Raw genomic sequence first — 24,198 nt, 5'->3', positions numbered from 1 at the left:
AGAAACCTTGGAAGGTTCTTCAAAATTGTGACTTAGCTCTCAGGAACTATCCCAGATCATCTGGAGCTACTTGTCACGTCATTTACCTTGTATTATAATTATGTTGGCTTGTCTGTCTTCCCCAAGGCTGTATACTCCTCAAGGGCAGAGCACCTTACCTTTTCTCTGTATCTCTAAAGTCTATAGTTTCAGGGTCTAATATGTAGTAGGGGCTAAATATTCTTTTAATTAAATGAAATAAAGAATAAACAGAAGAATAAACAAACAAATGCGGTGTCTCCTCCTTCACCTTTTCTGTTTGTCCTGAGGAGTTACCTAACAAAGTATGTAACTTTTACTTATTTTTGTTTACTGTCTCCATCTATCCCTGGATTATAAGGCCCATGAAGAGAGGGATCTTTGTCTGATTTGCTTCACTAATATCTCCCAAGTGCTAAAAGCAGCCAAAGATAGTTGTTGAATGAGCACTTATCTTGTTTAAAAACTGCCAAGGGGAAAATTTCTGAAATTTTACTCGATAACCTTTCCAAAGTCACCTTAAGATCGTCCTCACTGATATCACTTGAATCCTTGAAACAGACGTCTAACTTTTGATTATTACGGAACATCTGAAGCCTATGTGGTCATAATCCTCATAATACGGTTTAGCAACTACTTACAGATCTTTCTTTTCCTCCATTAGAGTGTGTATATTAGATTTCCTTCACAGAGAAAAAAAGGAGTCAGTGGCAACTTGCTAGATACCTATTTTTACTAGTAATAAGCTACTGTCACCCCAAGCAGTGAGGTAGCCAATTTCCTCAAATCCTTGGCCCACAGAAGTAAATAGTTTCCTGACTTTGGGTCTTCCACAATGCACAGAAAGGGCACCAAATTAGGCCTACTTTTGGACAAAGCTGATGGAACTACAAATAGTTTGTAGCCCGAGGAAATAAACCCCTTGGCTGTCCAGAGTATGTTTTTCATATTCTGATAGGGGATTAAGATCCAGTAATGAATACATCCTATAGGTTCAGTTCTAACACCTTAAATACTCCAGGTCTGAGATTTTTCTGAATAAAATGATAGAGTTCAGTTATGTCTAAGGCTAATTCTTAGATTTTTTTCTCCCCGTGTTCACAGCATCTGGTAATTTTTATTTTGGTTAGACAAAATAAAATGTTTAATTTCACTTATGAGAAACAAATCAATACTTTTTTAACATTTTAATTGGAAACAATTCATATGACCCATTCAGTGGAAGCTCAGATAAGCAATGTGCAATGAACAGAATGAAATATCACACATTAGTCTCCGTATAAGTCAACATGAAAAGACATCCTAGATATCTGAAAAGAAAAAAGCAAATTACAAAATAAGAAGTACAGTGAGTCCACTGTCAAGCATTTTTTTCTAAACTATGTAGTATTTTTGCAAATATCGTTTTTGTAATATAAAGACAACAAAATTAATGATAATGTTCAAAACATATTTACTAAATCACTCTGAGGTTGATTTATATGAGATAATTTCAGCAAATAAAATGTTTAATGAAAAACTGTGGTATACAATGTACTTGTCTGAAGAAAAGTCTTACAAGTTAAAGAACAAAGGTATTTCTTCTAATTAACTTAGGTTTCAGAAAAACACTATTTATTACTACCAAAATAAAATGGATTTCCTAAGAAAAGTTCAAGTATCCAGTGAAATCTTAAGAGGTGAACCAAAACTGTTTCTCAATCATATTCAGAAAATCTAATATGTTTACTTGCTTGTTGCGTTTTTGCGAGTCTAATCTTTTCAGCTTTGGTGATTAACTGCGGAGAAAGAAATTAGAAATTATAATGTATTGGATACCTAAAACAAAAAGATAATTATGAGTAAAAAAAATTTCACAACTATCAGTTTGAATAAAATTTTTTTAAAAGAGGGAAAGGTAGACGAATCAGATAAATGAAGCTTAGCCCAAATATCAATTACAGAGAGAACTGTTTAGGATTATGGTTTATTAAGTATAATAGATATTAAATCTAAGAATTACTATAACACTCCCGCTTTCCTTCCACATCACTAAGAATTTTTGAATTAAAAACAGCCACTCCATGCTGGCAATTTTTAACCTTTTAGGAGGATTTAGCACACACATTTGTTGGCTGTTTCATATCCCCCTGGGCTTGAGTGTTAATTATTTGAATAATCATTATTTGAATGAGACAGTATATTTTGCGCTGAGTACTACACAAAAGTTTGCTTACAAATTTGGAAATCAAAATATTTCAACTATGGATCTGCTATTAAGAATACTTATTATTTATTATACCCTTATATAAATACTTTAATATTTTATTTTCGTTTTTAAAATTTTAAAAAAAGATTTTATTTTTAAGTAATCTCTATACCCATGTGGGGGCTTGAACTCACAACTCCAAGATTAAGAATCACACATTCCACTGACTGAGCCAGTCAGGTGCCCCTTTAATATTTTTAAAGAAGGCAAATGAAATTATGTAGAATGTAGAAGACCATTTAAGATGGCTAAATATTCCAAAAGTTTTCTTGATGTAAAAATTTTAAATATCTTCTGTAGCTTTGGAAGAAATGAAAATCTTGTTCTCTTAAAAATACAGATTCTAGTAAGTATTCACTAGAGTTTCATTAGTGTTTGGTGACTGTGGCCATTGGCAGGAAGTCACTTTTATTTATTTATTTTTTAGTTTCTTAAAATGTTTACTAAATTATTAAAAGTTTACTTAAAAGTTAAAGACTGTGAGTCAGTCTACAGATAGACTGGCTGGACAAGTTAAAAAAACAAGCATAAAGAAAAAAAAATTCAGAAGTTGCCCAGGTCACCAAATTGTCTGTTTATGATAGAAAACAGTGACTGCCACATGAGTACCACATTCACCAAGGTCATTTCAAAGGTCTCTAGACTTCAGCAAAGTCAGAATCAGGGCTTGCAAGTACAGGTTTATGGGATATATTTAAGGTCTGGTTACTTTGGAAACGAAAATAGGGGGACCCTGTATTTGTTGTTATTCTAGGGAGTCACTTTAAGATTAAACTAAAAGCCTATTCATCAGTGAAGTGAGTCAAAATTTAAGTAATTTATAACTCTGTTCACAGATTTTGTGAATTCTGTCTTTACCTGCTGAATATCTGACTACTGGTAATTTGTAGAGAAAAGACCTTGTTGATAAAAACATTTCAAATATGCTTTAAAAGATAAAGACAAATGAGAGAAGACTCACTCTGTCTCCAGTAGCTGTTATCTAATTTTACCAATGTGCTCAGAGTGATAGGGAAGACTACAAAGGCTGGGTCTAGCAAGAATGAGAGAGACCCTATCTGGCAGATACTTCCTTCATCTTACTGATCTTTTGTGAGAGATCTTTACCACACTTGATTTTTATATGTAAAAATACCATATGTAGAAAATAACTTTTTCCTTCACCTATTCCTCTTTTTTGTCTTTTAATTCTGTATAAACTGATTGGGGCTTAGGAAACTGTCCCCAGTCTCCTGCTTCATAAGGTGAAAATTAAGAACCAGGATTTGATTTCAGTCCTTTTCTTTAATTCAATTATGGACCAAGTAATGGAATATTACTGTGGAAATGTTGAGCTGTCATGAGCAAACTGCTAATGTCATACTTCTGGCTGCTAAATTTTTTTCTAAATATTTAACTTCCTTTAATAAGGTGCTTACTCCCAGGATTCTAGCTATAATGGCCTCCTTCCCTTCAAGGCTTCTGCAGTTTCTGCTTCCTGTGCCTGGAAAGATGTGCCTTTAAACTCTCCCGCTTGCTTGGTCACTTTCCTAAGATCTGTCTTAATGTCACTTTCACAGAGAACTTCCCAGACAACCTCACCTGATGGAAAGCTATCTCATGATATCCTTTAATTTGATTATTCTACACAGCACCTGTCATCACCTAACCTAAATTGTTCCTCTGTAAACTTCATAAAAACAGGGACTTTTGTTACTCGTGGCTCTACCTCCAGTTCCTAGAATAGTGGGCAACAAAAATGACCACTCAAAAAACATTAATTAAATGAATTATCAAAAAAGTCGATTGACTTACTAATTGCCTCCTCTGAAAAGCCTGTACAATACCCACTTTGTGTGGTACCTTATTTTCACTTTGTGACAGAAGCCAACTAGCTACTTTCATAGTTTCCGCTAGGATCCTAGATTGTTTATGAAACTAATCATGCTAAAAAAAAGCTTGGTCATGCAAGAGATAAATGAATTCAGAAAACAACTTTCCAACTGAATAGAGCTACAACATTGTGTTCCAACCCAATTTATAAAACTCCCTAGTCAGTGTTTATTTCCTCCCCTTAAATTTATGGAGGTCCGATCTTTCTGGAAAACAAAATGACTAACTCCTACTTTTAAAAACATATACAACTTAAATGAAACTTCACACCAATTAGAAGGATAACTATTACTTAACAAAGTGATTTGGTTTTAGTTGTGAGTTCTGGATCAATGATTTTAACATTTAAATAATCTCAAGCAGGCTTTGAAATTAACACCTCATAGACGTGAAAGAGTCTTTAGGGAGGAAGGAGGTCTTCCCACATTTCAGCAAATTCAGTCTGTATTCATGCAAACAGATTAACAAAGAACAGTAGGAAACCTCCCCCCAAATAATCTTAAATTCTAGTGAATCCTAGGCAATGCAAGGCTGATGAAAAAGCACTTGATTTTTATTTAATAAAACAAAGGAACTATATAAATAGAATCCCAAATCAACAAACCTGAACTACAGAAGGATGATTTCAAGTGCTAACGAATCATAGAAGAATGCTTAACTTTTCATATTTTTATCTTCTAATACGCATTAAAAAATTTTGATAATAGTATTAGTTTTTATGTGTCCTAACTTGTCCTAAAAGCACGTAAGATGTACTAATCTTTACGCGTATAATTTGTTTTAAAAGCATAAACGTGACAGCTCACAAGCAACAATAAGTATGATAAATTACTCACTGTCCTTTAAAACAAAATTACTGAGAGTCTTGCTTTAAATTATTTAATGTATTTAAGCTTATCGCCTTCACTTGTTGAGTATTCTAGAGAAAAAGGAATAAAGCTTATCATTGCTACAGCAAACCTTATGCATAAAGTTTACCAATATTATCTGTGGAGGCTCATATCTTTAAAAACTACACTCTTAAACACATTGTGTTTTACCATTAAGACAATCTTTAAATAATCATTTAGTATCAAACTATAAAACACAGAAGCTAGAAATCAGTACTGTTTAAATTAAATTGCCACCACTAGTTACAATAGAACAGAAAACAAGAAGACTCTAAATTATATCCTTATGGGGAAAATAATTCTAATTTCATGTATTTCAAAATCTGGAAAAACAAGTATTCTCTCACAATCTAAAATGCAGTATATACCATGTAAAATTTTGTCGTGTCTAGCAAAACCAAAGTTATTTTAGGGGTACACGTTACTGACTTTCAGAAAACTTCAATGGAATGTTGAATTTAGGCTACCAAAGAAGGACAACAACAAACACCAAAAATTGAATTACCTTCTCAGTGCCTCTTTTCTTTTCACGAGGCTGATTAAGTTTGGCCTGCCTATCTACCAAAATCTTCTGCCAATACCTCTGCTCATGGTCACCTTAAAAACAAAAACAATGATCACTGATAATATGAAAAAACATATTCAAGGCATTAATCACATTTAAAAAAACTGTAGCTGAGTATATTTAATACTACTTTATGTGTATCAGAATATGAAAAGAAAACTAGTTTTAGTAGCCAAACTCAGCAAATATAATACTATCACCCCTAAATAAGAGTTATTAAAAAAGAGGATTCTATGAATTTTTACCAGAAAGGATCTCGAGGTTCCAGCAGTGTTTCTTTTTAATTTCTGCATATGCGCTTATTACTGCTCGAGCATCCTCAGGAGTTCTAAATCTAGCATGGCACTCTGTATCTCCTTCTAGCAAATCAACGTAAACAACTTCTGAGATTGCTGCCAAAGTATCCTGTATTAGAATTGAAAAAGACTTTAAATAAATAAATAATTAAAATGTTTCACAATAATTCTAAAATTATTCCCATGGTTGTGCCAGAATGTACTATATAAAAAAAACCATATACAGTTTAAAATGAGTAACTAACCTACGTTAAACATTTCTTCTAAAATATACACAACTATTTTCTTTTAATGATTTTTTGTTTTTAACTAATCTCTAACATCTGATGTGGAGCTCGAACTCAAAACCCCAAGATCATGAGCCCTACACTCCATTGACTGAGTCAGCAAGGCACACGTAAAACACAAATACTCTTAAAAACTGACTTCAACAACGTTGGGAACTTTGACCATAACTTTCTTTTAATCAAGCACAATCCTAAAATATTAGCTAGAATGGGAACACTCCACAAGGACAACAGATTTGTAGGGCAGAATGTACAAGTAATTTCCCCAATCCCCGAAAAACAAGAAGAGGGTTCCATGTCCTGGTGTAGTTACAATAATGAATAAAAATAAAAAACAAAAAACCCACAATAGGTTGGTGGACAAGGTGTTTAGGCTCATCTGTAGAAAATCACTTATGATGTAAAATGCATGAAAAAAACATTCAACTTTTTCGAACTCATAAAAAGGTTTCCTGGGAACCTACAAAAATCCTAGGTTCCGGCTATAGGAATATAGTTCAAGAGCTCATAGTTTCTGATGAAATACTTAAACAATCTCCTTGGAACAAGTAGTGGGCACACAGCAAGGAAAAGTTTTACCTATAATGCCTGCTGTGAGGGCAAATTAACAAGATTCCTGCATTTCTAATCATTTTTTCCCAGCATGTTCTGAGGTGTAAACAAAGCAATTATGCAGGAATGTTACATAATTCTTCATTCATCAACTTCCATTCCGAAAGCTAAAGAAATTACTGGAGATTCCCAACCTTAAAAAAAGCGTTTTAACCCATCTGGCTTCCTTTCTTTTTGACCCAAATTTCAAGCCACAAGAAATTTAGATTACTTTTAGATACTGGATTTTTAATGTCTGAATTACAGAGAAAAACTGAGCAATATGTGAAAATATTATTTGATCATAAAATAAGAAGTTTATTAATAATAAACAATAAGCAGTAAAAACCTACAAAGCCAGGGACTAAGTCTTAACTCATCCCTACTCTTCACATACTGCCTATCTCAAAATAGGCACTTAATAAATGATTGCCAATTCAATGAAAAATATAAGTGGGGAGAAATATACTGGTCAATCCATCCCATTTCTCTATATAATTAAGTACTAAATTTAGACAAAAAGCAAGATAAATAATTGGTACCAAGTTGATGAAATCTGAATGTATTAACTGGTAGTAGTAAATTCTGTAACTGATTTATCAGATAGACTACTACAATTCAAAAGGTATTTACCACATATACATTACAATTTTAGGCTAATCTCATGACTAAAAACCCTTCTTTAAAAGACAAATTAGCCTGGTAATCAAAAGGGTAAGTCAGACAGCAGTAACCATCATTATAACTCAGTTTTTGTGCCAGGAAAATATAAGTAACTACTAACTTGATTTTATGATTTTGATGATGATAAATGACAAATGCTTAATTGATATACTTACTATGTAGATAATAAAAAGTCTCTGATGAATATAATTAAAGTCTATGGACAATTATTCCAAATAGCAAACTTTGCCTAATTTTATGTTTAAATCTTTTGCAACCTGACTAACCACAGCATCATTTACATCCTCGGTTTTTAATCCTTCTGACCTGAAATTCTATGCTGCTACCATACTCTGAAATTCAAGCTGGTAATACCAATTTGGCATTTGCCAAATCCCTCACCAAAATCTTAAACAGAATCTAAATTTTTGTGTTAGTGACAGCTACAGGATTTTACAGGATAGAAACAGGATTTCATTCAGATACAGTGAACAACCTCATTTATGCAAGTTAAAAACTGCGACTGGTAGAAGTCTTATGCAAAATCAAAACATAGTACATGGTGACGAATGCCAGTGTAACAATTTTAAATATACTTGCTATGCCATAGGACATTTTACACGGTAATATGTCAGTAAGAAAGAAATACTGTTGGGTTGGTACAAAAGGTTGTTCGAAGATAAAATATGTTAAGTAAAAAAACATTGTAGAGCAGTAATGTAATAATTTGTAAATTACGTAAAACTCTATTTCCACACCCATACAAAATTTTTGTAGCTTTTCAAAATATTTTAACTTTTCTGTAATTGTTTCACATTTTTAAAACAGCACAAACTGAAAATAACAAAAACATTAAAAAAATAAAATTAACAAAAGCCCTTTTCTCCAAAAATCCTGCGAGAATTCTCCCAGGAAAAAATTTCAATTTCTAAGAGGACTAACAGACAAAACAGTTTATGTTAAGTTAAAAGTAAGTATATTATCCCTTTTATATGAAAATAGTTGACTTTTTTAAGTCACAAAATCTTTCAGGAATCTATTGAAAGCTAAGAGTTCTAATGAAAAAAAAATTACAAACTCTTTAGTTTGCTACAAAAATCAGACGACAGCAGATGACTAAAAGTTCAAAATAATTTCAGATGAACTCGATTAAATCTTTAAAACGTTTTCACATGAAGTATTTTTTAAACCCATTTTCTCTGAAAACAGATAACGTCAGTCCTCTAAATAAGTAATATTCAGACAGCACCATACTATTTTTATTCTTTTAAGTTATAATGGCCACAGTAAGGCTTGCTCATTCAACTACACAATAATCAACCATTAAGGGCACCAAGAAAAATAAGCACAAAGTGCAGTTCTATAGAAGGATGTTAACTGTACTTGTTGCAAATCTGATCCAGTGAAGAATTTCGGACTTCAGATTTTGCTTCAAGTCAAACACAAGAGTTACTGTGGAATCAAATCCTACAAGTATTTTTCCACAGAAGAATAAAACCTAATTTGATTTGGTTTGTTTTCTATAAGGCAAAAGATTTTCACACGGGGACATTTTAAAGGGGAAAGAGCAACAACTACCCTTGACACACAAAAGCATTACCCTGACTTGTTTTCTGCCAGGTAGAGGCTCAGTGCTAATGATCTTCACAATCACGCCACTCACAAACTGAGGTCCTGCTGCATTAACTTTTTCCTGGGGACAACTCTCTTCACTCTTTGCTGTTGATTTGAAAAGGAAAGACCAGAAATAAGCCTCTTACACTTAACACTTAGTAGGCCCACTTGGGAATAACAATGACTTCTTAGGCTGATTTAAATAATTAATTCAAATTTACTTGATTTAAATTTAATTGTAAAATAATTAAAGTAATTTAGTAAGTTATGCTGGATGCCATACTGCTTATGGCAGATTACCATGAAATAAAATACCAAAACTTTAATCACTCTAATTGAAAAGTGTTGTTAGAGGAACACAGGTAAAACCTTAAACAAACAAAAAAACTGGGCCCCCTTTCCCTTAATCAAATAATAAAGTACTTTAGTTAATAAAGAAATAAACAGTAACAAAATAATATGTATTCCATAAACATTATGATTAAAATGTGAAAATTTGTATTTTTAACATAAAAGAATTCAAAATACACCTTAATATATTAGGATAAAATTACAGATGAGAAATTACAATTTTTGTTACTACAAACTTGCTCAATTTATAAAATTAGGTCCTCATTACTAAATTTGATTAAGACTGAAAACTTAAATCATACCCAATGTAGGTCTCAAACACACGACCCTGAAATCAAGAGTCACATGCTCTTCTGGGTCAGCTCCGGAAAAAAAAGATTTTGTAACCACCACTTCAAATATTCTTATAGCAAGCATAAATAGCACATCTGGACACCATGACAAATCAGTAATTGTTCTAATAACTACCACTGTATATTTAAGTATTTAAAAATTAAGGTTTATCCTATAATAATTCAGAAATAGTATGTTAGTATATAAATACAATAAAATGCTACAAAAACTATCATAGTGCTGTTTACTTTTTTCATTTTTTATCTCAGATGTAGTAGGTACGCCGTTTGTTTCCATTTTTGACTCCAATTTTATTTGGGATATTGTTTTTTTTAAAGAAGCCATGCTGGCCTTTTGCAGTGCTAAATACTCTTTTTTCAAATCCATCCATTCGCTCCTGTAATGAAAAGAATGTACTTTTGAAGTAGTGAACACAAATGAGCAAATGAAAAGTAATTATCTAAATAATATACATTCGCAGTATCTTGTAACCACTCCTCCTAACTTTTCCTTCTTTAAATACATACATTCAAATTACTTCTTGAGTCCCAAGTGATCCAGGAAATATGAAAATGGAAGGTTCCCCTGACCCAACATTCAGATTAAATGTTTTAAATTTGGCAATTCAATTCTTGAGTATGCTTCAAATGCTTTTATTTATGAAAATAAAAGCTTTGAATTAATTAACTGGTAACAATTAGTCATCTATGGAGGAATAAAGGCCGATTGTAATTTAAAGATTATTTGTTAAACTGCTTCCAATTTGAGAGATAACATTCCTTAGTATTTACTTGAATCAAAAGGAATTTCTAAGAAGAAAAAAACTCCCCATGGAAGCATTTTATTTATTTACATACATTTAACATGTAGATGTTTCTTCAAACAGCTAGAGCTCCTCCAGATAGAAACACAATGCCTCTCCAGGCTCCCAAGGAGCATTCATTGTTACTCTAATCTATGCCATCAAACAAGCAGATAGGGGATTTTTTTTTCTTAAAGAGGAGGATATCTTGTGGTAATGGTCTTAGCAGTTATTATTGACATCTGTATACTTCAAAAAAAAAAAAAAGTATCCAGACCCACCCAGGATCATACATTCCCTGTGAGCTGATACATTAGAATAACAAAAAGCTCTTGTAATGATTCTCTGAGATAAAAAGGCAAAAGGAATTCAGCAGTTAAGAATAGTATAAATACAAGTGCCTGAAGTCCTTGCCTTTTAACCTTCACGGGGAGGACAGCACACTTCGGGAGTACAATTGAAAAAAGAAAAACTTTCTTCCTAAAGGTATGGTGTTTTGGTGATTTTGTTTTTTTTTTTAATTTGGCTTCCACCCCTCGAGTGGATTGGACTCCCTTTAACTTTAACATGGAAGTACTTTCTTTGACTTTTGAAATAGTAAGTGCTTACATGTTTTAGTAGAAGTGAACCCAAATTATTCTTCCAAATGTAATACAACAAGTTTGTTAATTTATAGAGCCTAAGGGGGAACCCTTTGCTTTAACATGGGGGTACCTGCTGTGTAAAACAAAAGTAAGTGCTTCCATGTTTCAGTGGAGGTGTCTCCAAATGGACACAATTTTATTACAAATCTTACTTTACAGGTTAAAGAATGTTCACGATTCACCTTTTTCCAAGACTGGGCTCCCCACCACTTAAACGTGGATGTACTTGCTTTGATACTAAAAAAGTAAGTGCTTCCATGTTTTAGTGATGGTAAGTCTTACTTTTACGTTTTTGAAGTTTACAAGATTTAAGAGCGCCTCATGGAAGTGCCTCTCTGGTATATTTATATTTAAGCTGTTAACTTCTGTATCTTTAATTATGTTAAGGAACGCCCTCTACTTTAACATGGAGGCACTTGCTGTGACATGATAAAAATAAGTGCTTCCATGTTTTAGTGTGGTGGTTCCTTTTTATTCCTCAGTCACCTTAAACCCATCACCTGTGCAGATATTGGCCCCATGCCATGACTGTTGCTAATATGCAACTCTGTTAAATACAAATTGGAATTGCACTTTAGCAATGGTGATGGAGAGTGTCAAGTTTTCAACAGAATTGTATCATCTACTTACTTGGAGAGGACTCTTAATGGTATAACCTCTTCTCCCATTTTGTGTCTCTCTTTGTGTTTTTTCTTATGTTTCCTTTTTGCTTTTAAAAGGGATCCATCTTTTACATCTCCAGTATCCTTTTCCTCTTCAGTAGAGACTTCCAAATCTTAAAATACCAAAATAAACAGTTAAGTGTAAGAAAATCCTTGTATTTATTTATCTAACATTTACCTTAAAGTTGTCAATACCTTTGTTCTCTTTGGAAATTTCTAAGTCTTCTTTTTTAATGTTGTCTTTCTGAGTTATTTTCTTTACTTTTGACCTGGGAGTTGAGTATTCTGCTTCTTCGGAGATGCTTCTCTTCCTCTTCCCTGTTCTCACTACAGGTAAGCTGGTTACTTCCTGTCTTTCCCGTTTTTTCTTTTTTTTCGAGGGTGGCTTTTGGGGTTCAGTTATCTCTACTTCTGATCCCTCAGATGTGGTCCTGGATCTTTTCACTTTACCGACGCTCTCCTTACTTGTGTCCATATTTGACTCTTTGGTCTGGATATTGTCTTCCTTCTTCATTCGGCCTTTCTTCTTCTTCTTCTTTTTCTTTTCTTCTGTAACAATATTATGATTAGTTTTCATTTTCCTTCAACTACGTTTACTTAAATATTTATATTAAATTTAATTACCTGATACTCTAAGTCCTGGAATGGGCTTATTTTTTACTGTCTTAGGAAATATACCGGGTTTTCTTGGTGCTTCTTCTGGTGGGTTGTTAAGAAACTGAAAAATCAATAAATTAAAACCTAATTTTATTACTATTTAAAACAACTTGATTTTTTTTTTTTTGCTTTTCCTTTTAGGTTCTGGACCTACCTCAATAGCTTTTGCTGCTTGTTCTTTTGTTTCAAATTCTACAAAGGCAAATCCCTTTGGATCTCCAGTAGATTTATAATGTGGTATGCTTATATAAACAACATTGCCACATTTCCCAAATACTCTTTCAATCCAACTGTGATTAACATTTTTGGGAAGCAATTCCTATAATTAGAAACAAAATTAAATATAAGTACTTTTTCAAGGTCAATAAAGTTTTACTTGTAATATAAAAATATTTCTGTCATTCTTTGACTGCACTCGCCAGCTTTGAGCTTTTCTTAAAAATGGCTTACCACATACACTGTCCGTTCATCCTCATCCTTTGGTCGTTCACCCAATGGCTTTTTTCTCCTGATTCTCGTGCCTTCTAAGTCCAGCTTTGAAATGGGTACATGAGGTTAATAATCACATTTCAAACTAATATAATTGATACAATAAGTTGTAATAAATTATTACCTCCACAACAGATGAGCTTTTCAGTGCTCTGGCTATTAACTTTCCATCTGTGGTCAGTTTTTTCATTTTGTTGAAAGACACGAGGAGTGATATATCAACATCTAACAAATGCAAAAGTTAATATAGAATATAAATGTAATTAACTGCTAGACAGAGGTCAAATGTATTTTGGTAATTAAATCTGCCTCTCTAGATTTATTTGGGTAGGCATACCCATGACTTTACTCATGCATAAAAATTAAGTAATCACATTCACAAACTTTTTGGATTTGGACTCAATAATATGCCTTGTGTGAATTAAATCAATAAACACAGGCAAAACTATTATAAAATAGTAACCTCTAAGCCCAGTATTGGGCACAACTTAACCCAGACGTCAAGTGCCACATGCTGTAAATTGGTTCCACTGTACAGTTAAGTGAACTTACATCCGTCTCTGGACTTTTCTATTTGCTCTCGAAGAAATCTATCCTTGTGAAGATTTGCATCTCCAAACCAGAAGTCCACTTGCTTAGCAATATCTGCAAGCACTTGTTTAACTCGTGATCGTTTCTTTTTTTCTACTTCTTTTTTCTTTTCAGTGCTTTCTTCTTCCATTGCCTTTTCTTGATTTCCACTTTCAGTTTCCATTCCTGTTCATTGAAAAAAAAGTAAATATTTACATCCCAAGTAATAACAGGAAAATACTCATTAGCCTTTAATTGCCTGAAAGTTTAATAGACAAAGTCTGACAAACTTTGGGGTAACACTTGGCAATTAGCTGTGGGAATTTTCATCAGCCTTGTGTTTTTTAAATTTTTTGATCTTTTCCAGTCTCTTACCTGTTTACGTTTCATTGGCCTTGTTTTTACTTTTAAAATTACCTCCATTGTCATAAATTATAGCTTTAGTTTTTGCTGCACTTTACCAGATTGTATTCATAGAGTATCAAAATGTCTACTTGAAGTATAAGAAGAGGGGATTCAGTCATCCTCCATCTCAACAGACTCAAGAAAGGAGCAATGAAATAAGCTGATTCTCGTTTTTGATTCTTTAAATGTTTTAAGATTTTATTTAATTGAATAGGTGTGGTCTTTTATTCAAGATTTAGTTGAGAAAGGAGGGGGGGGCAGAGGTGAGAAGCAGGGCTCAATCCCAGGATCCCAGGAACATGCATGACCTGAGCGGAAGGCAGATCCTTAGCCAACTGAGCCACCCAGGTGCTCCAAGATTTTTTAAAGTAATCTCTGAGCCCAAAGTGTGCCTTGAATTTACAACCCTAAGATCAAAAGCCCCATGCTCTACTTACTGAGCCACCCGGGGTGCCCCTTAACTGTTAATTTCTGTTCACTAGAAGCAGAATTCAAGTGGTAAGCTATAGAACTGGCTTTTTCTTTCTGGGGCACATTCCCATCCCAGTGTTTATTTCTTGGACAGAAATTCCCGAGCTCTTCCTTCCTTGAGTCACTTTGCATGCCTCTTTGTTCCCTCAGCTCCAGCCATACTGGTCAACTACCTTTTTCTTAAAATTCAGCTGTCATATCTTCAACTGAGGGCCTTCTGAATTTGCTGTTCTCGAACACTTAACGCCTAGATAACATGGCTCAGTCCCTCACTTGCTGAAGTCCTGTTCAAATGTCACATCAACGAAGTCCCCTACCACAGCCATATTTAAAACTGCTAATTTCTGGACAAACATTCCTTATCTCCCTTGTCTTGTTTTTTCTCATTGCACTTATTTTCCAACATTTTTGTACAATTTTATTCTTTTTCCTTTGTAGAATGTAATCAGGTTTTTGTCTGTTTTGTTTACTGATGCATTCCTATTCCCTGGCACAGAGTAGTCACTCAAAAATTGGTTGAATGAATTGTGTCATCTTCATTGAATCATTAGGGGTACATATACACAAAAAAGTAAATGAACAAAGGCTTAACATAGGGCCCAGGATGGTGCAGGCCTGCCTCAGAAAAACCCTAAACATGTATTTCCCAGGCTCCTAAAATATGGTCTTCTTGGACACAGAAGAGTTAAGACATATGGGGAGTTTTTTGTCTCCTCTGTTGCACCACAGTGGGAGCCACTCTTGGTTGGTATGCAGGCCTTGGGCCTATGCAATGAGATGACATCCAAGATTGGTGGGAAATGCTGCTAAGGCTTTTACATATCAAGGTGACCTAAAACACTGTGGCCCGTATCTATAGAAGTCACACATGTCTGTTGTAGGTAAAGAGGAGGAAAGTAGATCCAGATTAATTGCGGAGTTCGGGTAAGTGCTGGGGCTCCAGATGAGATGAAGAAGTCTGCCTTGTATCCTCCTCCTTTTTTTTTTTTTTTTTTTGTCATATTTGTCAGAGAGAGTGAGCAAGCACAAGCAGGGGGAGCAGCAGGCAGAAGGAAAAGCAGGCAGAGGGAGAAACGCTCCCCGCTGAGCAAGGAGCCTGATGATGATCCAGGACCCTGGGATCATGACCCGAGCCTAAGGCAGACGTGGACCCACTGAGCCACCCAGGCATCCCTGCGTCATCCTCCAACACTCAGTAAACATAATACCAAAGCCTATTTGTATCCCCTTCAGCCTGTGGGCCACAAACAGTTACTCCAGGAGCAATGCTGCAGAGTAACAGAAACAGAAAATGTATTTCAAAGTTACATCCAGTATGAGAGTACAAAGCCATTAATGCCATTTCACTTCAAATCTCCAACTAAACACGCATTCTCACCATTCTCACCATTCTCACCAAAATCAACCAAAGAGTATTTTGGCACTTTTAAAACACGCTGCAGTTGATTAACCAAGTGCCAATTTTGAAAATATGCAAGTAAAGTACTCATTGAAATGCATATAAAATGGAGCTACTCGTCCGAATCAATCATTCAAAAAAAACCAGTCAGGTGCCATTTAGTGCTGAATAACCACATTCGTCACCCCATATTCTCCCTTCAACCCATCCTGTCAGGCTTCCCTTTCCACCATTCTAGCGAAACTGAAAACAGTGATCTCCACTGACTAATGGACCCCTCAGCAGCATCTGCAATTAAACTCCCTCCTTGAAAGTATTTTCATCATTTGGCTTCCAGAATTTTCCTTCTTCTCAATTTCCTTTTCTGGACCATCCCACTTTGCTCTACCTTTATATGCTACCCAGAACTGCATTCAGTCTTGGGCTCCCTACTTACCTACACACATACCCTTTCTGAGGGTCTCTGGCTTTAAGCTCTTTAGCTCCATGCTGATGTTTCATGAATCTCTCTTCTTCAGCGCTGACTTCTCCCATTTGCTCCCCCCATTCCAATACTCAGTTGTCCATTTGACACCTCCACTTTTTTACCTTAAATATTTCTCTTACATAAAATGGCAAAATTGAACTCTCAAATTTTAACATACCTGTTTTTGCCCTGTTTTTCCCATCTCAGAAAACACCAATCACAATATTGGTGAAAGCCAAAAATTCTGAAATCCTCCTCCTTTTCCTCATACACCACAACAAATCCAGGAGCATATTTGTTAGCTCTACATAAAATACATCCTGAATAAGAATACTTTTTATTTTATCACAACCACTTGGTCCACGCTATCATTGTGTCTTGCCTGAACTACTGCAAGAACACTGGAACTTCCATTATCTTCCATTATCAATTCTCCAGATAGTAGCCAGAATAATCATTTAAATACATAAATCAGAGCATATCAATGTCTTGGACAAAATCCTCCAAAGGTTTCTTACCATACTCAAAATCCAAAGTCCTTCCTGTGGCCTACTAGGCACTATTCGATCTGGCCTGGGGATATTTAACTTCATTTCTTAAAATTCTTTCCAACAGGCTCACTCCAACTATGATATACCATTCCTTTAAACATGCTAAGGCCATTCCCATTTCAAGGCCTTCGCTCTTGCTGTTCTCTTCACCCTCCCCACCACATCTGCAGGGATTACTTCTCTGTTCATTCAGGTCTCTATCTATAAATGTCACTTTCCCAGAGAGGCCTTTCTTTCACTCAATCTAAAACATTTCTGAACTGACAGTCTTAACCCTACTCATTCCATCACCACTTTGTATCCTTGTATCCTCTTGTTGCTACCTGTAATTATAATTTTAGTGTCTGTCTACCCCACTAGAATGCAAAAACTATGAAGGCAGGAACTTTAGCGTGATCACAGCCTAAACACTTCTTAAATAATTAATGTATTTAAAGGATCTCATACTGCAAAGTGTTAAGCATTTCAAGTTCTTTTGAAAGGGAGTAGGTTTACATATAAAACACAAATGGAAGCTACAAATTATCAATACAGAAGGATCCAATGCTAACTTTCCCTTCTGTAAAAACTCCAAATTATAAAGGACAGACCACCAGCTCTCCAATTCCTTTCCTTGTTACAGCCATCATCTAAGGAAATAGAGGGCAAAACTGCAGAAGTGCAGAAAGTCAAAATTTTCCTGAAATCAGATTTTTTCCATCATTCTTCCTTCATCCCCTCACCTAAGGATTATTTTTGTGACTTGGAAAATTAAGTTCTAAAACTCTTATCTAGTGTGCCTAAAATATGTCTGCAATTTGTGATCTTAATATATTCTATAACCAAATATACCTTTATATATATATACACACACACACATACACATATATACACACATATATAAGTGTATATATATATATGAGGAAGATTCTGATTAACACAAAGTAACAAGATATGGTACAATTTAACTTACCAACGCAAAGGCTGTGCGAAAATTAGGAAGTTACTTTTGTTAGTCTTGATCCTCTAAGTCTTACTTTCTCACACACTTGATAAAATGTAACATTATTACCATTTTAAAACACTTATCAGTCACTAAGTCCTACCAATTCAACTTTTGAGACGGCTTTTATCTCCCTCCAATATTTTCCACGAGTGTCACTATTATATGGGAACAATTTATAAACTGTTCTAGAAGTCATTTATCCTTCTCATAAGCTGTAAACTTGTCTAAAACACGGATCTAATTTTATGATTTTGTTAAAACTTCCAACATTAAAAATTCCTTAGCACCTTTTAAAAATTTAAATGCAATTAGTTAACATACAAAGAGGTCAGTGATTCATCAGTCTTATACAATACCCAGTGCTCATTACATCACGTGCCCTCCTTAATGATGATTATCTTCTTCTAATCCATAACATGTTTCATGAGCTGGAATAACCAAATTGCTATGTTCATGGTTTCTATTTAGTATTAAACGGAATAAAAACCTGTGGTGGATCCCATAGAAGTTGAGACAGTTTGGCTGTGGAGGCTGACTGCAGGCTGATTTGTTAGTTTTGAGGAATCCCTAACTAACATTATATGTAATTATTTCATAGCCATCAATGGTCGGGATTTCTTGATGGTGAGACTGAAGCACGTAATGCACAGACTCATGTCCCCCTGCCTAGGGGTGAGTCATATGGTCCAGGCCTTTCCAGAGCAGGAGCTTGCCTCTGCCTCTTACTCCTGGAAGCCGAGTATGAAGGCCAAGAAATTGTCATCAGAGCTGAATGAGGCACCTTTAGGAGATCCAGACTTGATTTTTTCACGACCACCTTCTCCTTAGCACCTTCCTATAATACGTAAGTTTAAAAATTTTTAGAGTCAGTGACATCTAACTGGCTTCTAAGCAGGGACTTTAAACAAACAATAAAAGTACTGTGTAACAATGCCAGTTACTTTACATATATTGTTTTAAATCCTCACAATCTCAATTAGGTAGTTTCTTCCAACTTTTTTTTGTTTTGTTTTGTTTACAGAGACTTAAAGATTAAGTGAACTGGCCAAAACTAGCTGGCTAAAAACAAGCTTGGGTAAGCAAACAAGCTCCAGTTAAGTCTGGCTCCCTCATATTTGCCTACCTTTTCGTAGAACCTTTTATAGCCTGTCATGATGCATTCTACGTTCTGACTCAGATATTTTTTCTTTTTTAAAAAAAATTTTTTAAAAAGATTTTATTTATTTATTTATTTGACAGATACAGAAAGACAGCCAGCGAGAGAGGGAACACAAGCAGGGGGAGTGGGAGAGGAAGAAGCAGGCTCCCAGCAAAGCAGGGAGCCTGATGCGGAGGTCGATCCCAGGACCCTGGGATCACGTCCTGGGCTGAAGGCTTAATGACTGAGCCACCCAGGTGCCCCTCTGACTCAGATATTCTTAACCTAAAGTCCATGGAATTTTGGGCGAGTTTCAAACATTCTTGTAAATTCTGTGAAACTGTTAAAAGATAAATTTTAAACAAAGGACTTTGTATATAAATTAATACAAAATGAACACATGTCAAATATTTTATTTAAGTAATTAATCACGGAACTAGTTAAGTGTTACAAACTGGTTCCAGGAGGGGGCGTTTAGCTGGCTCAGTCAGTAGAACATGAGACTCAATCCCAGAGTCTTAAGTTCAAGGCCCATATTGGGTGTGAGGCCCACTTAAAATAAATAAATAATAAATTTAAAGATATTATATTAAAAAAAAAACTAGTTCAAAGGAGAATTAAAATACATAAACAATCAGGAACACCGAAAGGAATTTGTCAATAGATGCAAAACTGGTTAGGGCAATAATTGCAAAACTAACTGCAAGACTAATTTCCATTATAATCATTTTCTACAACTTCCACAAATGTAAAATAGCTCAATGACAATGAAAGAGATAACCTGGGAGAGTGAGATAGACAAAATATCCAGTATTTCTTTTCTTGGCCATTTCAAAGTGTTTCACAATTTCCCAACAAAATTATACGTAACATGTCTTGACATGTGCATAAATCTTCCTGGGAAGCTCATCCACAGCCTTCATCGTTTTTAGAGGAAATGGTGTGGCAAAAACGTTAAGTCATTGTTTTAGTCACGGCTGACCGTTCAAGGTACCAGAACACCCCTGCTTTTTTGTGCTTTTGCTTTTTTGAATTAGTCTTGTCTTACTTGCCTTACAAGCCCCTACAAACCCCTATTCAGTTTTCAAGGCCCATGTTAAATGGCATCTTACTCTGTTGCTTTCCACCACCATGTCTCCCCTAATTTATTATCTCCTTATCCATTTTCCCTCAAGCACATCTATTAGAGCGCTCAGTACACTTCACTTGACACTTATAATTTGTTAGCTCCCTTCCGTAACTGGATTTCGATTCTTTGATGACAAAAACTAGAATCCTTAAAAAGAAAACGACTAACTTTAAAACAAGTCCTCACGTTCGCTATCGTTTGGCCGCCAAGACTCAGACCTACGAAGGCAATTTCATCCTTGTCTACGGCCCATCTCGGCACCCGTCCCTTCCCAAGTACGCAGCCAAACGCCGGGCGGGCCCCCAATCTCCCAACGCCGGACAATACGCGCCCCCAATCTCTGAAAACTGGAACTACAAGGGCTGCCAAAAAACTTTTGCGCATGCGCAGAGAACTAGGAAAAGCAAACTGATGGGTTTGCGGGAGGTGACGAAGTGAAAAAAGGACGAGAGATGATAGAACGGACTGCGTGAAAAAGGACTTAGAGGAATTGAAACCTCAGTCAACCTGAGAGACATTATCTACAGTCTACTTGGAACTTACTCCGCTCAATTCCCAAAATACTAGGCCGGTGATCGCGTCCTTCAACCTTTTCGTCTCCAGAACCTTATCCTGGCTTCCGCGTCATAAGTTGAGCGACACCGTTCTCCGGTATGCCTTGGAAAAGACTAGCACGGAGACCAAGCGTCCGTCGCTTACGTCACAGGCGTTAGCTGGCGCAGGGGGCGGGGCGTCGGATTACCCGGCTGGCCAAAGAGCCTCGCAGACAATGAAATGTTTGATTGGCGGTTTGAAAACGCCGGTTGTGGTGGGCGGGCTGAGTTTTGGGTCCTGATCTGGTGCGGTCCCGGGTTAATGACGTCACGGTCTTTCGCGGGAGAAATTCGAAAGTGGATTTTATGGACAGGTAAAGTCAATTGTTTCCCCGGAGTGAGGGTGGATAGACAAAGGGATTTAAGGGAGAGGCGGCGTCGCAGTTTAGGGCAAAGGGTTGAAAGAATCTATTCCGCCAGAAGCGGACCGTTGCTGGTGCTATATGGAACCAGGTTTGGATAGTGACAGTCACACCTTGCTCCGAATCTCTGTAAAATTGGTGCCTCCTCTTTACCGCTTTTCCCAGCCTCTACTTTGCAGTTCCCGCCTAAGTGTAAGGACCGGAGAGGGTTTTGCTGTTTGCATTTAGGACTGACAGAGGGTCAAGTCTCATTGCCATTTGGTTACACAGATTCATGGTAATTATTGGCAAATGTAATGTGGGCTTCTCTTGGTTATTTGGACTGAATGGCTTCTTAACAGGATATTGGGTTCGAGACTCTGGAACTTTTAAATCTGTGAACCATTTATAGATTCTTGTTTGTTCCAAAACAAAAAGACCAAAAACATCTCGTACTTAAAAAGAAGAATGGCTCATATTTTGTTGAGAACACCAAATTTCATATATGAATGAATAAAGCAGCGTAAGGACGTATGGGGATATATATGTTTGGGGGGTTATGTGTGCATGTCTGTGGTTATATAATTATCACGATATATGAGGTCTCCGTACCGCTTTAAAAACTTTGTACCTTAAACTTTCACCCGTTAGAGGTGGGTCAACACTAGAGATGGCCAGATGAAGACTTTAAGAAAATTTTTTTATTTTGCACTTCACTTAAATATGTCATTGTTAGCTAATACCGTTTTTCCTATTTAATGGTTAAAAAAAAAGGCTGTTGACTCCTTTGAAAGCAGGAATTAGGCCTCTTCTAAACATTTTTAAATAAAGTTAGTTTTTTTTTTTTTTAGCTAGGCTTTGTTTTATTATAATCTAATTTACCACTTAATGAGGGTATGGGTATTCACAATTCCTTTTAAGCTGTAAGTCCTGCAAGTAATATCTCTAATTTAGGAAAACAATGGGGAATTTATCTTGCAGTTCCTAAATAGAATATAAGTAATCCTAAATTAGTAAATACTGGATTACTACTCTGTATGTTGTGGTGATGTCTACTCTTCGGGATCCTGAGATTGACAAATGTTATATATAAGTAACATGCATAAAATAAAGTAGTCCAATTTTTGCCTGACATACTAGGTACTCAATAAATAGTCATGTCATATTTGTGAGTATGAGCACCAGAATTTAGACTACTTAGTTTTAAAATTTATTCTTCTCTTTTTAAGTAAACTCTATGCCCTACATGGGGCTTGAACTCATGACCTGGAGATCAAGAGTTGCATGCTCTGCAGACTGAGCCAGCCCGGGACCTCTAGACTACTTAGTTTTTTTTTTTTTTTTTTTTTAAAGATTTTATTTATTTATTCGACAGAGATAGAGACAGCCAGCGAGAGAGGGAACACAAGCAGGAGGAGTGGGAGAGGAAGAAGCAGGCTCATAGTGGAAGAGCCTGATGTGGGGCTCGATCCCATAACGCCGGGATCACGCCCTGAGCCGAAGGCAGGCGCTTAACCGCTGTGCCACCCAGGCGCCCCATAGACTACTTAGTTTTGAGTTCTGAATCTACCATTTATTTATTTTGTGATCTTGAGCAAATTACTTACTATTATATACCTCAGTTTCCTTTTTTGTAAAATAAATGTAAAAAATAATATGTACACCATAAGGTTGTGAGCATTTAAAGCATGTTAGGTGTCTAGCATAAAATTACACTGAATAAATGATAGCTGTTATTAAAGAGATCTCATATCAATAACTGTCACATGCCAAGCACTGTGCCTACACCATGTAGTCTCATACAGATGTAATATGTCCAACACATTCAGTGTTGAGAGCAAGTTGCTCTAAAAGCAGTAGTGAATGATGTGTTTCTCTGGGCCCTTGTTATCTTTTTGGCATTCATGAGGCATTTAGCAATTCCTTTGGGTTTGAGGGGAGGGATATGGGAGTTTTATTTCTGGAAGGCAGTGCGTCTGTAGACTTGAGTCCTGTCCTGTGAACTATGTTATGGGGTGAGTATTCATATCTCATTTGCCTAATCCCTTATCTCTCCTATCTCAGCAGCCAGTGCAATCTTTGTAAAACCCAAGTCAGATTATGTAATCTTATTCTTAAAACCCTACCCTTCGTACTGCCTTTATAGAATAAAGTTCAGGGGCGCCTGGGTGGCACAGCGGTTAAGCGTCTGCCTTCAGCTCAGGGCGTGATCCCGGCGTTATGGGATCGAGCCCCACATCAGGCTCTTCCTCTATGAGCCTGCTTCTTCCTCTCCCACTCCCCCTGCTTGTGTTCCCTCTCTCACTGGCTGTCTCTCTCTGTCGAATAAATAAATAAATAAATAAATCTTAAAAAAAAAAAAAAGAATAAAGTTCAAACAACTCAGCATAGCATAGAAGGCCCTCTGACTCCTACTATTGCTCATTTTTTCAGTCTTCTCTCTCACTATTCACTATCTTAAATTGACCCCTTAATTGTACTGAGTTCCTTGGTCATGCCTTGCTCTTTCACAGGCCCTTGTATATATTGATTCCTTTTTGGAAATACATTCCTGGCATCTTCTTTTGGTTATGGTTATTTCAGTTTACAGCTTAGACATTATGTTCTTCGGGAAGCCTTATTTGATGCCATAGACCCCGTTGGGTGCCCCTCCTGTGCTTATTTCTGTCATGTTTTATTGTAATTACTGTTTATCAACCTGCTATACTGAAAATTCCTTGGTTAGAAATAGTATTTGTTCATTATAGTACCTCAGCCTAGCAGTACTGGCAAATACTAAAGGAAGTACTAAATAAATACATGTAATTTATAAATAATATGTATGTGGTATATCTTGTATGTATGAAGGGGGAATTGAATCCAGAATTGCAAATTATAGTTTTATTAAATCATCCTAGGTCTTTTAGCCCTGTGTTCTGAAACTTGAGCATGTATCACTATATCTGCAGGGCATGTTAAAATGAAGTACTGAGTCCAGCCTCAGACTTTCTGATTTGAAAGGTCAGGTGTAGGACCCAAGAACTTGAATTTCTAACTAGTTACCAGGTGCTGCTAATGCTGTTGATCCAGGGATCAACTTTTGGAACCATTGCTTTAGAAAAGAAATTTTTTGTTTGGCTTCTCTGTTTACTTCTTCAATTCACCATCAGTAATTTTAGATTTCCAAAT

At 35.8% G+C, this 24,198-nt stretch overlaps 2 protein-coding genes across 9 annotated transcripts in view; one reads left to right on the top strand and one right to left on the bottom strand.

The window, feature by feature from the left end:
* Window positions 1-1,454: 1,454 nt before the first annotated feature.
* On the bottom strand, window positions 1,455-20,747 carry LARP7 (La ribonucleoprotein 7, transcriptional regulator). 4 transcript variants are annotated; one of them, XM_026499210.4, is made up of 13 exons: window positions 20,640-20,747; window positions 13,535-13,738; window positions 13,107-13,207; window positions 12,944-13,027; window positions 12,648-12,812; window positions 12,461-12,554; window positions 12,032-12,385; window positions 11,805-11,949; window positions 9,977-10,125; window positions 9,031-9,149; window positions 5,839-5,998; window positions 5,534-5,625; window positions 1,455-1,796 (listed from the first exon to the last, which is right to left on the bottom strand). In XM_026499210.4, the coding sequence occupies exons 2-13, from the start codon at window positions 13,734-13,736 to the stop codon at window positions 1,716-1,718; spliced, it is 1,746 nt and encodes a 581-aa protein (XP_026354995.1). In that variant the 5' UTR covers window positions 13,737-13,738; window positions 20,640-20,747; the 3' UTR covers window positions 1,455-1,715. The 4 variants fall into 4 exon arrangements, with proteins under 4 accessions (XP_026354995.1, XP_044240189.1, XP_044240188.1 ...); XM_044384254.3 differs by having other exon boundaries at window positions 12,032-12,382; XM_044384253.3 differs by lacking the exon at window positions 20,640-20,747 and adding an exon at window positions 20,265-20,440.
* A 123-nt stretch (window positions 20,748-20,870) lies between these two features.
* The window catches only part of ZGRF1 (zinc finger GRF-type containing 1), a 93,155-nt gene continuing 89,827 nt past the window's right edge, over window positions 20,871-24,198 (top strand). For all 5 annotated transcript variants that reach the window (XM_057310012.1, XM_057310010.1, XM_057310011.1 and 2 more), the window contains exon 1: window positions 20,871-21,003. The gene's annotated coding sequence lies outside the window, so the exon portion shown is untranslated. The remainder of the gene's footprint in view (window positions 21,004-24,198) is intronic.

This window comes from Ursus arctos, unplaced genomic scaffold (assembly GCF_023065955.2).
Source record: "Ursus arctos isolate Adak ecotype North America unplaced genomic scaffold, UrsArc2.0 scaffold_11, whole genome shotgun sequence".
Classification (NCBI taxonomy): Eukaryota; Metazoa; Chordata; class Mammalia; order Carnivora; family Ursidae; genus Ursus; species Ursus arctos.
This window is presented reverse-complemented; position numbering and strand designations above follow the sequence as displayed.